Genomic DNA, 15,086 nt, shown 5'->3' on the forward strand with positions numbered 1-15,086 from the left:
GTTTCGTAGCTTATCGCAAATTTATTACTTGAGATTCCGAGATCGCTCTGGGTGAAAGCCAAAAACAAATTAAAAATATACATAGTATCTACTTACTGGAGTTTTCTAGAAATATCGGGAAATTAATTTTTCGTTTGACAGTAAAGACAAGTAGACTTTTGATAGGGTCACTTTTACTCGTGTGTATTGTTTTTGTTCGGAGTGTGGTCTCGATTTGTAATTTGTTTTCTTTTCTTCGAGATGAGAAAGGAGTTAAAACAATCCAATTCGGTGATTTTAAAAAAATACTATCCAAAAAGGGGTAAATAGGTGTATTATAACGTTGATACGGCTCGTAAAAACTTAATCATCAGTGCTGATGGATTTTAAAAATACGTCTTTTCTTGTGACATTTTAATTTTGAAACTGAAACCTTAGCCTATTGGTAAAATATAGTTAAGACTCATTATAACGTTGATACATGCCGTGAAGACTTTCATCAACAGTGCTAGTGGATATTAATATACGTGTTTTTACTTTGTGACATTTTATCGTTGAAATTGTTTCCTTTTGATGAGAGATTGAGAATAAGATGTCGCTCTCAAGTGACAACCAGTGGGAGCAATACTCCGATTTAGATAAGAAGTCTATGCCCAAAGATAGCACTGGATTTTCTAATATCGACAATTCCAACTCTATTCAGAGGCAGAATAATTCGTTTCCCCATGCGATGCCCCAGCCGACTGGGCTCCCTTGGAACATTCAGGACATGTCTTGGAGCCTGAACGGGCCCCATCCCGGAGTGGTAGAGTTTACGGCGACCCCATTCGATATGCAGTCTAGAAACAAAAAAACAAATGTCCTCCACTGTAAAAGAAAGTCGGATCTCCATCCCAATATGTGAGTACATATTTAATGCATTTGTTTGTTTATTATTTATGTCACTAATGTCCGGAGACTATGACCTTTCTAATTGGGGTATATTGTGAGGCTTATGGGAGTGGGTGGCGAAGTAGAAGTGCAAGAGGAAGGTTGGATATTACTTAAATCTCCAAAAGTTCTTCACCGATGGTTTGAAATTTTGACACAACTTTGCATTCGCATGTGTTTTTATATACCTATATTATACAGGGTGTATCGGCACGTACCCGACAAACTTTAACCAGCTATTCCTTAGCATATTTGGAGTAAAAAATCTTATGTGCACTTTGCTGTCCGGTAACGTTTTTTTTTAATAAAAAATTTACTATTCATATTTTCACCACATGTCACCACTGTTTTATCCTTTATCAAAGTTTGAAAACCCATCTGGCCATATTTTATTCGAATTCCGTTGAATAATGCATGTGTGTACCTATATTGGCGCACACTTACAATCACAACGAAATGGCACGGCACCATTCGTCTCATTTTTAACTATTATTATTTAGTGTGTGCGAAAGAGCGAAGACGCTTTTCGACATACTTGCTTATAACAGCTGTTTAACACGAAAAGCAATGCCAATGAGAGTGATGTAGTGTGGAAATTTTTAATTTTTTTGTTTTTAATTGAAAAAAAAATGCTACCGGACAGCAAAGTGCCCATAACATTTTTTACTCCAAATGTGCTAAGGAATAGCTGGTTAAAGTTTGTCGGGTTAGTGCCGATACACCCTGTATAGTTGTCATCAGCAAAACAAAACAGCACCATCTGTTAGACGTAAAAATAACACGCGCTATTATTTCTCTATCTGTACAGACAAACTGAGCCACAACAATGCGTGGCTGGGTTCAGCTAGTTTATACATTTAAAATCAAGTTTATACATCTCCATTCAATTAGTATGAATATGTATATGTTTACAAATACAGTCGAACTTGGTTATAACGATCACGGCAATAGCGAGATCACGGCTATAAAGAGCAATTACAAAACGATATTTAAGTTCAGGCTTATCTTCATAGAATTATTCTCGAAGTAGTAACAAACAAAGGGGTGGAAATATCCTATCCCATTCGGACCTGATTGTGGTACGATTGTCGGCTATGTGAACCATTACTATCCATCGGGCACAATATAAAATTATCATAAAATCTGCAAACGTCATCGCAAAATTGTTTCTTTTTTACGTCTTCTTTTGTATTACAACTCAATTTTGTTTTAAAAACCAATAAATATAACAAATTATAATAAGCATTAATTACTCGCCTGAAATATCCATACAAATTCCAAATATCTCCCTAGTAAAAAATAAATGCCGCCGACGGGAATTGAACCCGCACCTTCTGATGTCCGGTCAGGTGCTCTGGACTAATGAGCTACGTCGGCTTATTCCCAATCCGCCAAATAATTCAATATGTACAAGTACTTCAATCGACAATTACTGCTTATTATATTATTTTTCAAACAGGCCGCAACCGACAAGCTGATTTTTTTTTTTAATTGAGTGGTGAGTGAGTTTTGTGCAAAACGGTTCTTCAAATTTGGTTCCATTTAGGGAAATGCAGCGTAAATTAACCAAAACTTTTTGCGAAAAATGTTTTCAGCCAGGGTTTTCAAGAATTACCCAAAGCATTTGGATTTTTCTCTATAGTCAAGTAGGCCGTATGAAATTTACATGCGGGCTGCAAGAATGGGGTCACGGGTTGTGCATCACTGGTTTGTGACAAAGACAATTTTTACAGCCGAAAACCAAAACAATCCCGCAAGCTAGTTATTTATAATAAGTGCAATTTTACAAGCGTTAGGTACAGTACGCACAAGCTAGTGATAATAAGATATACAGTTTAGCGATATGTTTCTTGGAAGCCTTGAACCAGGTGATGATAGTTATAACGCGTTGATTGTTTTGAAGAGGACATTGAGAAGCATGAAAGTGAAATCAATCATTGATTATAAATTTGAGTAATAAAAGTGTATTTTTCTAATTTATTTTTTAATAGTTATACCTACTCGTATTTTCAAAATGCTTTTGCGAATATATTGATAGTACAGGCAGGTAGGTAGGTACATACGACTTTTAAAAAACCTTTTTGCATATAATGATTAACAGCTATAAGGAGCAAATTTATTCAGTCCCCGCATGCTCGTTATGACGGCCGGCATAGTCCAGTGGTAACGCATTGGACTGCCATTCCGAAGGTCGCGGGTTCGACCCGGCGTGCGCAAATAAATTTTAGTTGATTAATTTGTGTTATTTCACAATTAATTAATTAAAAAATAATATATAGTATATTTGCGGCACGTTCCAGAGATACTACCAGTATCGCCCTGGTGTAAGACCACCATTCACAATTGAAACATTGCTCCAAATGGCTTTAGCCGTGTTTAGTGACTAGATCTGAATAGCCAGGTACTTCCCCACCTTCCTCTTTCCTTTCCCCACTTACCTTCAGCCTCACAACATCCCCCAATTGGGGATGCCATAGTCTCACTGGCTCCAGACGGGAGCAGTTGGGGGACTCTTGTGAGGTATTCACTATAAAAAAAAATGAAAAAAATAACCAAGTTTGACTGTATTCATAATGCATATAATTGTACTCCTGACTGTAAAAATATTTTATCACTTCAATTGGCAAAACCTCTAAGAGGATAAAGCATCCCACAAAGTTCAAGAAAACCACATGTTTTATTTATTTTATCATCAGACATTGTTATTACATTGGAACAATGGTTTAATGATTACATTAAAGGCGGGTCTCCAGCGTCAATATTACCGAAACTGACCGAAATGTCTGTGGAAACTTTGGGGCAGGGCCACAATGTTTTTGTTTTCCATGGTCGATGAAAAACAAAAAAACTTTGTGGTCCCGACCAAATGTTTTTCTTTTTGTTCGATATTTTGAAAACATTTCGTCGCTGAAGAACCAACTTAATAAAAAATTGTTGTTGTTTAAACTTTGTGTAATGTTTTGTAATCCAGAAAAATGGCAAAATATAATGAATGGTTTTTAGGTGAAAGCGGCGATATGTATAGTTATTGCAGAGATAGAGAGAGTTGATGCCAACACAGTACTCCACAGACGATATGTATAGTTATTGCAGAGATAGAGAGAGTTGATGCCAACACAGTACTCCACAGACGATATGTATAGTTATTGCAGAGATAGAGAGAGTTGATGCCAACACAGTACTCCACAGACGATATGTATAGTTATTGCAGAGATAGAGAGAGTTGATGCCAACGCAGTACTCCACAGACGATATGTATAGTTATTGCAGAGATAGAGAGAGTTGATGCCAACACAGTACTCCACAGACGATATGTATAGTTATTGCAGAGATAGAGAGAGTTGATGCCAACACAGTACTCCACAGACGATATGTATAGTTATTGCAGAGATAGAGAGAGTTGATGCCAACACAGTACTCCACAGACGATATGTATAGTTATTGCAGAGATAGAGAGAGTTGATGCCAACACAGTACTCCACAGACGATATGTATAGTTATTGCAGAGATAGAGAGAGTTGATGCCAACACAGTACTCCACAGACGATATGTATAGTTATTGCAGAGATAGAGAGAGTTGATGCCAACACAGTACTCCACAGACGATATGTATAGTTATTGCAGAGATAGAGAGAGTTGATGCCAACACAGTACTCCACAGACGATATGTATAGTTATTGCAGAGATAGAGAGAGTTGATGCCAACACAGTACTCCACAGACGATATGTATAGTTATTGCAGAGATAGAGAGAGTTGATGCCAACACAGTACTCAATGGTCTTCGACGAAACGTTCTTCGGAATTGCTTCCTAAACTTTCACTGATCTGTGAAAAGATATTCGTACTGTTTTTTTATTGACTGAAGTTCAAAAGAAAAGGACTATCAACATTGGCGTCACGCGTAATACTGGAGAGACGATTGGAATTAACTGACTACGTAGTTTTAAAAAAAAATAATGTAGGCGATGAAACTATTCTGGTCTCTGTCTAAATGAGGGATGTGCGATGGCAAGAGAAGAGTACAACTATGCAATGCTAATAAGTAATTTATTTGTTTTCTATCTCTATATTATTAGGGCACTTCCTCAGTTATTTTCTATTCAATGTTCGTAGATGAACAGTGGGCATTAAATAAATAAAAATAATAATAAAATGTAGTTAGTAGTAGAATAGAGCCTTGGAAAAAATATTTGTACAATGCCCTTGATGTGATTTTTCCCAAAAACGGCGCTGTACAAATCATTCAATTATTATTATCATTAATCTCATTCCAGCCCATCAAAGCAGCTGATCACGGAGGAGAAGATGGCGGCCTACTTTGACGGAATGCACATATCTGGCTACAGCAGTGAGAGGGTGGGCGATGTGGAGGGTGAGGGCGGCAGCGGGATGGAGGTGGAGATGGGGAGCAGCGCGGATCGGCTGAAGGGGGCGCACCGCCTCGTCCTCAGTGAGGAGATGATGCGGATCCGGAGCGAACCCATCATTCCCATAGCTTTGCTGCAGAGGTAATTTTAACACTAACTCTGTCTTGGCACACACTTCTTGACTCTTAACACGGCCCAACTCAAGTATTTTGTTCACATTTGTTCTGCGTCCCCCACTTCTTATACCATTCATATTCGTGTTATATATTCTCATTACACTCGTCCGAACCATCTAAGCATCCCTTTCCTAATCTTACTCACTGCGCTTACATCAGCCTTAATTTACAATTACTAACATTTAAAAAAAATGGCATTAACATGGCTTAGAAATACATATTTTTTGTACTAGTACTTCAATCAACAATTACTGCTTACTATATTTTTGCATCTGTAAACAACCAACTTTATTTTTGTACGAAAGGCTTTGTTAGTGCTAAATTTCCCACCAGATGGCATCGAGATATATTATATCTACATTTGTTGGTGAAATATTTAAGTACGCCATCTAGTGGGAAATTTAGCACTAACAAAGCTTTTCCTACAAAAATAAAGTTGGTTGTTTACAGGTGAAAAAATATAATAAGCGGTAATTGTTGATTGAAGTGAGGAAATAAGCCGACGTGGCTCAGTGGTCCAGAGCACCTGACCGGACATCAGAAGGTGCGGGTTCAATTCCCGTCGGCGGCATTTTTGTTCTTATATCCTATGTTATTATAATTTTATTTAATATTTTACAATTTTGTATTTTTTGTCCACGGGTACTGGACCCTTAGTTTGTTGTTATAATTTTATGTTTACGTAAAAACCTGTCATTAGATTTTATTTGTATTTTTTTTTTTTTTTTAAACTTCCGATTTAGTTGTCCGGGTTAAGTCTTCCCCAAAGGAAAAACTTAACCCTTCCACTCACTTTTCCACAAATGATCAGCTAGTCAATCAACACTATGTAAGTGCATTGTATAAGTAAAATAAATACAAAACAATACAAGAACAACAACACGTCAAATCACCAGATATCAAATGGGAAAAAAAAATTCACCGTCTCCAGATATTTTCATATCAGAGGGTTCGGCTCGGTAGAACTTCTAACAGGGCCTATAAATCCTACTGATCCCTCAACATAAATATTTAAAAAATCTTTTGTTATCCTACATGTATTCAAAATGACCGACTTTTGCATCTTTATATATAAATTTTTTGATAGATCTAATACGCCTAAATTTTTAATTAGAGAGCTAGGTATAATGCCAGTAGCCGAAATAACGAATGGTAATATTTTTATAGTCTGAGAATGCCAAATTCTTTTTATATTTATAAGTTTATTATTTAAAGATGTAAAAAAATCTGTTGGTTTTCCTAAATAAAAAAAAATAAAAAATTAAATTAAAAAAAATCATTGTGTGTCCCTTAACCACTCAGAACATTAGAACGTCAAAAGACGTAAATATGATAATAGCGGTCAAGACATTAGAACGTCTTTTCACGTAAACGCGCGAGATTTTACAAAAATCGATTTATTTCCATCGCTAGTATACGGATTGCCATGATTTAAAAAACAGAGTATCGATAATGAATAACGCTACGCGTCTGTATTCAAGAATATCTATGGAATGTAGAGTTGCATTATCTAAGCCGATTGAATCTGTCATCTTGTTCGTTCATAATTTATTGCGTTTCTAAATAATTTATTAAAAATATTTTAGTTTGGACGGTTAATATTTTGAGGTGACTAATAGTTTTTAATTATATTTCTTCAATATACAAAGTGTTATTTCTTTATGATACTCAGAAAAAAGTACATTTTTCAAAGCTTTGAAATAATTGTAAGCGATTTTTATATATTTTTGACGTTTTCACAAAATGTATATTTAGAAACGCAAATATTTACGTATTATAACACAATGCGATAGTGGATTTCATAATCTTTCCAAAACATTTTTTAGAATGAGGCTACGTTTCCCAAAACTTGAGTTATGAAGCTTTTAGCAAAACTCGTAAATAACACAAAAATTATCACGTTTTGACAGTTCTCAAAGGAACACATAGTAGATAAAAGTCTTTGTCTGAGAGGTTAACATTATAGTTAGAAATATGAGCTAAACAGTGTTAGAGAGAGAAAAGACCAAGCTTTACATTCAAATATAGAAGTTAATCACCTATATGAAACCAAATGTTCCAACCGCAATTTGAGAAAAATTTATTAAACTTTTTGAATTTTTTTATTATTTAAAATCATATGAAATTACAAAAAATGTGAGGTGACAATAATGTTTTTAATACATCTGTATAGTAAAATATGTATTTTTTTGTTATCGGTAATTTAAGTTCAGTGTTAGATGAAAATACATAAGATTAGCCATTTTTAAAACTTTTTATGTTTGATTTAAAAATTTTAATACTTTAAAAAATAAATGTTTTTTAATAACAAAATTTGAAAGCGTATTTCATCACTTATTATCCCATTTATTTGGATTTTATTGAGAAGCGGAAATACTCAAATTCTCTGACTTTTTGACGGCATTTTTACGTTATCCACTTAACTTACTTATCCATCCAACCCAATATTTGTGTATTTTCTTTAGATTGGAAAAGCCCTGCACGTCTCTGGTGCTCTGGCAGCCCCCCAAGCGCCTGATGCAGGGCCCCTCCGACAAGGACCCCAACAACAACCCCGACGACGCAGACGGCCAAGACACCACCCAACCCTCCACCAGCCGCAGGAGTGTCCTGGTCCACTGCAACACCCCCCCTCCCTACGCCAACATGGACATGGAGATGTAACAATACATGCTAATTTAGGTAGATTGTGTTTTGTAGCTAATAATCTTTTTTTTTTTTATATCTATGGCAAAGTAAAGTCATTTTCATGAGGGAGTTATTATGGATGTTCGGCATCGAAATTTCACGCCATAGATAATAAAAGCAAGGGAAATGGGCCATGAACCATTAGTGTGAAACTGCATGTCGCCAACATCGTTCTCCCAATTTTTTTTTTTTAAAGCGCAGACGGTTTAAACGTAGTTCCCGTGATCACTTAGGCCATAGGCCCATTGTGTTATCTCCCATTTTACCTCAATCCTTTAACAGTCACCCACTCCCTTTAATAAAGTTCACCAGGGTTGTTATTGGGTATGTGGCTATGTCTTCTGGTTCTACTGTATGTCTCCCCAGGTATCTGAGCCTAGTTTCCACCAGGGCAGGACATTGGCACCATAGGTGAATTGGAGTCTCACATTCCCTGCATCTATTGGTGTTTTTCACTCCCAATATCTGCATGTGTCTCCTGAGATGGCAGTGTCCCGTTAGTAGTCCTACCAGTTCCCTCAGCGAGTTTCTGTCCATATCGAGTAGTTTCTTGGTTCGTCTCGTTCGCACATACTTATGCAGATGTGACACAGCGACGCCTCGCCAGTCTTTCTGGCCACTTTGATAGTCTGCAGTTTGTCATAGCTCTGCATTGACAGTTGGAACGCTTTCATGCCATATCTGCCTTTTTTTTTATTATCTATGGTCGCAATGATGAGATCATGTAAAGATTTTCATGAGGGAGTAATAATGGATGTATTGCGTTAAGATTTTTTTGCAATTCTCGTCGAGTGCTAGTTCATAATTTGCTACGAAGTTTACTGTCAGTTTGACATGAATAATTCAAATCTTATATTTTTACCGAAGACGTTGCAAGCTTTTGCTTCTGATACAAAAATTTAATTATGACCATGATACAAATGAAGTTAGCTGCAGATTGCTTTTAACCAGGGAGATTTTCTTAGGTTCAAAATGTGTTGTTACTAGTGGCGGCTCTTGGTTTTTGAGTGTGATAGAGTGCTAAATTTTAAAAATTCGACGTTATTGACATATTTGACCAAAATGATTTTTTTTTTGAAAATTCGGTTTTTTGTATGAAGATTTTCAGGAAATTTCAGTTTGGCACTGTGTTGCACCGATTTCCTGAACATCTTTATACAAGAAACTGAAAAAAAAACGAAAAAACCGTTTTTCGGCTACGACAACGTCAATAATGCCATTGTTTTTTTTTTTTTTAAATATTAGCACTCTAGTGCACCCAAAAGTCACGAGCCACCACTGGTTGTTACGCACATCTCGATACACTTATATATTTACACAGGTTTTTATAAAACTTAAGTATAAAGTTTAAATCGGATTTCTTTATGCGTAGTTCACACGAGGACAGAACAATACTTGTCTTGTCCCAACTCCGAACATACATACTGTCCTAGTGTGAACATAAGTTTGGAGAACAGGACAAAAGACCAAGACATTGTCCTATAGATAGACAGGCAGGCTATCTCCGCAAGGCAGTGGCTTACCCCCGCCACCGCGTTTGAATACGGTTGAATTGTTGTATCGCCCCACTGTTCGGTCCTGCGCGGTCGAAGCTGTTGACGGAGCTGGAACAGGACAGTATTGACCTGTCTTCTGTATTGTCATCGTGTGATTATGTTAAACAACAAGAAAAAAATCTTAATTAATCATCTTCTTAATTATCATTATTAATCCCTTAAGAACTGAGGTCAAAGCGTCATTATTCTCTCTCCCTTGTTTCACATTATTCATTTGACAGTCACTTACACAAAGTTCACCAACATTGTCATTCGGTGTTTACTTATGTTTTTGGTTCTGCAATTGTATTTAACTCGCTAGGTATCTGGAGGTTTAGCACGGATGATCGATAAAACGCTACTTTCAGTTAGCGATACAGTTTGCGAGCACGGTCAACGATTGATAAGAAATGTTAAGACCGCCGATGGACGAATTTTTGGCACGGCCTCCGTAGTTTCAAATAAGCTTCAGTTATCTGTCAATATACACATCTGTTTTAATAATGTTGTTTGTTATGCAAAATTACTTATTAACGGACGGAGTTGAACTAACGAGGCTCTAAAATTGAAAGATGTTGTATATACGGTGAGTTCGATCCGTTTGGGTCAATGGCGCTACATTGGTTCAGGTGGAGAAACGAATTTTGAAAATGAAAAATGTCGTTTCGTAGACAGATGCACCCAGTTTTGCCAGCGTATATCGATTTCCTATTGATTGCATTATCAATATCGGTATGGCTATCAGCAGGGCGACCATGCTCGGGAAATCGCTATAAAATCATCTGTAGCTATCGATTTCACTGTGCTAGATCTTCTGAACCTTCTCCCCATCAAGGCGGAATATTGACACCATAGATATTCATCTATGGGTGTTTCTTCATTCTCATCACATTTCCTACTGCTATTGACGATTGGTGCTTTCCACCTCCAACGATTGAATGTTCGGTTAATGTAGTCTTATTAGCTCCATCAGTTTCCTAGTTCCCAGTCCTATTAGTTCCCTAACCTAGCTTGTTTTGAATTTAAGCAGTCGACGGCAGACGAAAATATTGTTGTAATACTGTGATTCTAAAATTGGAACACAACTAGTAACTATGTTTGTAAGAATCATTGAGGGAGATTTTTCTATTGGCCCGTTGCCAACAACTTGTAAAATGGATTGTTAAGGTTTGAGTTGGAAGACTGTACTTTTAAGATAAGTTTGTATAACATGTAGATAGAAAATGGATAGAAGGTTAGGGTAAGGTTGCACTGGACAGCTATTACGCCATATAATCCTATTGTCCGCCGGCGCCATCAGCCTTACCCTTAGTGTTGGGTTTTATAATATTTTTAAGTGTTAATATTATGTACTAAACAATTTAAATATTATGTATTTAGATCAGTAATTCTTATAAACCTGTTTCTTACTCAAGAAAATAGCTTTTACACTAATTTGTTAAGGCTACACAGTACTACAGTAGGACCTCGTTAATTTCAAATCCACGGGACGTCAAAAATCAAATTTCGAATTGACAAATTCCCACATCATTTTTTTTTTTTTAAGTTTTCATAAATCGATTTCCTCGGCCGCCCCTTCAAATTCGGGCAGTATTTTTGGAGTAAATTTGTAAAAATACGAATTATTCCCGTGTAAATCGAATTTTCGCAGCCGCGGTCGGCCATTCAAGTTCAGTTATTCAAAGTAAATTCGTAAAAATACCACACATTTCCGCGTAAATCAAATTTTAGTGGACGGCCCTTTAAATTCGCATATTCTAAATAAATTCGTAAAACTATGATATATTTCCACGTAAATCGAATTTAGTGTAATAATTGGTTTGAATTAACGGGGTTCTACTGTGTATACATTACCGCGTAAGTGTTAAATACGATTGTGGAAATTAAGGAATTAACTATGTTAATTAATTATTGTTTGGAAGGAATATTATTAACCCATAGGAGCCAGCAGGAAAATTCAATAAATACATTTTGTCAAAGCCAATATTTAGACAGTACCATACATAATAAAGTGTGTGTAATTTTGTGTTTAACAAACCAAGTAGAAGTAATATTCAAAGTGTAAGGGTTAAACTACACGGGGTGAATTCATTCATATTCATTAATCTATGTTTCCCCAGTTTGTATAAGAGGCTGTTTAAATGTGAAATGAACCACACAAGTGCTGTGAAAATGACTGCAAATAGTGAGTGAAAATTACTACATAGATAGTGTGACATTTACCACGTGAATATGTTGAAAATGAACCTACAAATGCTGTAAAAATATTTAAGTCAGGTGACAATAACCACCCAAATATGTAACATGAAAATGACCCTAGTTAATAATGACCTCACGAATAAAGTGAAAATACTATGTACATTAATGACAAAATGAATATTTAGTGTGGAAACTAACAACCTTTATAACACTAAGGGCCAGTTGTTTGACAGAATTTGAACAATTAACAAATTTCAAAGATATTTTTCGGATTGGAACTTGGAAATTAACTTTGAAATTTGATGAATTATTCAAATTTTGTCAAACAGCTGGCCCTAAATAACTTTAAACTGACCCAAAAATAACAAGACATTAATCACATAAAAATGTTGCATTATTTCATAGAATAAAGAATAACACAAGTGCCTGGTGGGGCGATATATAATTTCAGGCATGTATAAGAGAGACAGACAGCGTGCTAAATGGTCTAGAATCAAAAGGTACTAAGGTAGTGGCATATTTGTTTATATTGAAGGCACTTCTGGTTTTCGTCTTTATTCTATGCATTACGACATAATAACTCGCAATCTTGTTCTTTCTGGTTTTTTGAAATAATAAACTGATTATTCATTGCATTATTCTGATTTCCATAGTTCATACTGATGTTGCCTGAAATATGTTTTTGAGAGATGTGGATTCACAATAATTACAGGTAATAGGATCTTGTTAGTAAACAACAGAAATTATATGAATACCGCACAACAGTCCCAACTGCTCCCAAATGTCTACAGCCAGTGGGACTACGGCATCCCTCGAATGTGCTGTGAAAGAGGGAAGAGATGGGGGAGATGATGGTTGGTCGATTCAGAATTCTACAGCGTTTGGGTGTCTCATATATCCATTATTAGCAATTCAGTTCAGTTGTCAAAATAGATGTTTTATAGAGTCTATTCGCCATCTCCTGTATATTTTATTATAAGATTTTTTTGTAAGTATTAAAGAGAATGTACCTACAAAGTTTGTTAATAAATACAAAATATCTGCCAAATTATATTTCGGTTTGAATTTTAATTAATAACTTTGTTTTAAAGACTGCCCATCGAAATCTCATCGAGCAGTGTTCGATATTTTAGGTTAATGCATAGTTTAAAAATATTTTTTATCATAAGTCAATACCAACAAAGAGTTTTTTTTTAATGCAGGTCTTTGTAATACAAATGATTTTACAAGCTTTGAATTTCTGCTTAGATACTCTTGAATAGAGATAAGATCTTTGAAGCATGGGTCCTGAAATGATATTGAATTCTCGTTCAAGAGCACTCCAAACTTTTTCCAGTTTTGCTGATCACAGGGAAATGCAAGTATCCTGTGCGACCACCGCTGTAAATCTGCGCATAGGCGCTCATTGCCGAAACTTGTTAACTCTTCGGCGACACCAGTCTCTAGCGACCAGCTTGACAAGGTTGTCGCCACTCGAGACATTTTGTAACATTGCATGTGCTTTAAGATCAATGCTAGGAACAAAATAGTCGACATAGAATGACAGGATATAAAAATGACAGCTACAGCGACTGTTTGGTTGTTGGATTAGGCTATGAAAGCATTCTAGTTTCGACATTTAGAGAATTCAACGATGATTGTCGGCGACACGGGTTTCGTCATTTCAGCATCAATGTGCGTGGCAAATTTTTTGCAGCGTTAATCAGTGATGGTAAATTCCTGGGAATTTATTTTTACGAAATATTCTCGAAATGGGATTTTATTCTAAATGGTGAAGTCCCCACAATGTTGTCTCCTACAACGAAATTTCATGTTGTTTACAGTGTATCATATTAATTAGAATAAGCTGAGGATAACACTTTTAGAATTTTTGGAAAATACCAAATAGTACCGATGATATAAGACATCAAAATGTTGATGAACTGCCGGCCGATAAGCATGTGATGTCACGGTACGTACAATGACCTGGCGCAGCATTCAAGCTCCATTCGAATTAAGAATTGAGACATCACGAGGCACGATTGTATACGTTTTACCAAAGTTCACTTTGAAAGCTCATTACTTCATTTTTGGAGATCGTAAAACTACTTATTAACTTTTAAATATCATGCATTTTCATCAAAAAAAGAATAAATTTCTTAATAAAAAACATAAATTTACAACTTTAGGTCAGTGAATATTCCACTTTGCACATTGAGATGCAAGTACACAATGTGAGTACCAGATATTTGCATATCTCGGCCTACATGTTATCAATAATGTTGATTTTGTTTCCCATTGTTTTTAATGCAGTTTTATTAACTAAGCCTTCTAAAGTGCGTCCCAAAGTTTTGTCTTTCACCACCTTTAGAAATCTGAATTTTAGCTGTCATATTTAGGGGTGCTGTGTTTGTGGAGGGTCTTTATAAAGAGAAAACTAAATTAACTGACATGTCAAGTTGGACCATGATTTTAACTTCATCTTAATGAAAGCCAATCATCAACTAATATCATTAGGTTCATCAATTTTGTGTGAGTTAGAATTCATTTGTAATGTTTCGTCTAAATTTGTTACTCTATAAAATATTTCCATGGTTAATTTTTTTACTTAATTTTAATCAACAAATCAAGATAAATGTGGTATCTCGAATAATTCTTCATTATTAGGGATATAAATTTAAAAACAACAAAAAAATATATACATTTTTTTTTTTTGTGTTAGAAATTTTGTGATAATTGTTTTGGTAGTGTTTTAGATTTCATTTGAATCCTAAAATTATATCGTATCACATTGTTGCCTGTGATTCCTTTAATTTGAAATAAAAAATTGGCCTTAAATATTTATTTTATTTCTTATTCATAAATATTCCTAATACATACATTATTTTAACTGAATTTTGATGGCTGTCGAAAATTATTGAAGAAAACAAGGCTATCAGAACTTGACGAAGATCTAATACCAATCCTGTAGATTCAAAAACTACTGATTGATATATTTGCTTATCTCACATTTTTATGATGGCACATCTTTGATATATAGCCTTGTCATATCTGTGTACTGTATAATATTTTGGGTTCCATGATAACTCAACACAGTTACAATTCAACACACTTTTAAAACCTACTTAACCCAGTTAATAATGTTTTTGTTTCATCACTTTCCATGACTTTATATAACTCTTTAAAGATGTGATGAATTATCATTGTGATGATTTATCCAGTCACCAATATT

At 35.4% G+C, this 15,086-nt stretch overlaps 1 protein-coding gene across 1 annotated transcript; it reads left to right on the forward strand.

Moving 5' to 3' along the window:
• The first annotated feature begins 189 nt into the window (after window positions 1–189).
• Mst85C lies at window positions 190–14,578 on the forward strand. The gene is made up of 3 exons (XM_089645003.1): window positions 190–879; window positions 5,185–5,418; window positions 7,919–14,578. The coding sequence occupies exons 1-3, from the start codon at window positions 572–574 to the stop codon at window positions 8,115–8,117; spliced, it is 741 nt and encodes a 246-aa protein (XP_089501129.1). The 5' UTR covers window positions 190–571; the 3' UTR covers window positions 8,118–14,578.
• Window positions 14,579–15,086: the final 508 nt, after the last annotated feature.

This window comes from Hesperophylax consimilis, chromosome 22 (genome assembly GCF_061612785.1).
Source record: "Hesperophylax consimilis isolate HC1 chromosome 22, BYU_Hcon_1.0, whole genome shotgun sequence".
NCBI classification, from domain to species: Eukaryota; Metazoa; Arthropoda; class Insecta; order Trichoptera; family Limnephilidae; genus Hesperophylax; species Hesperophylax consimilis.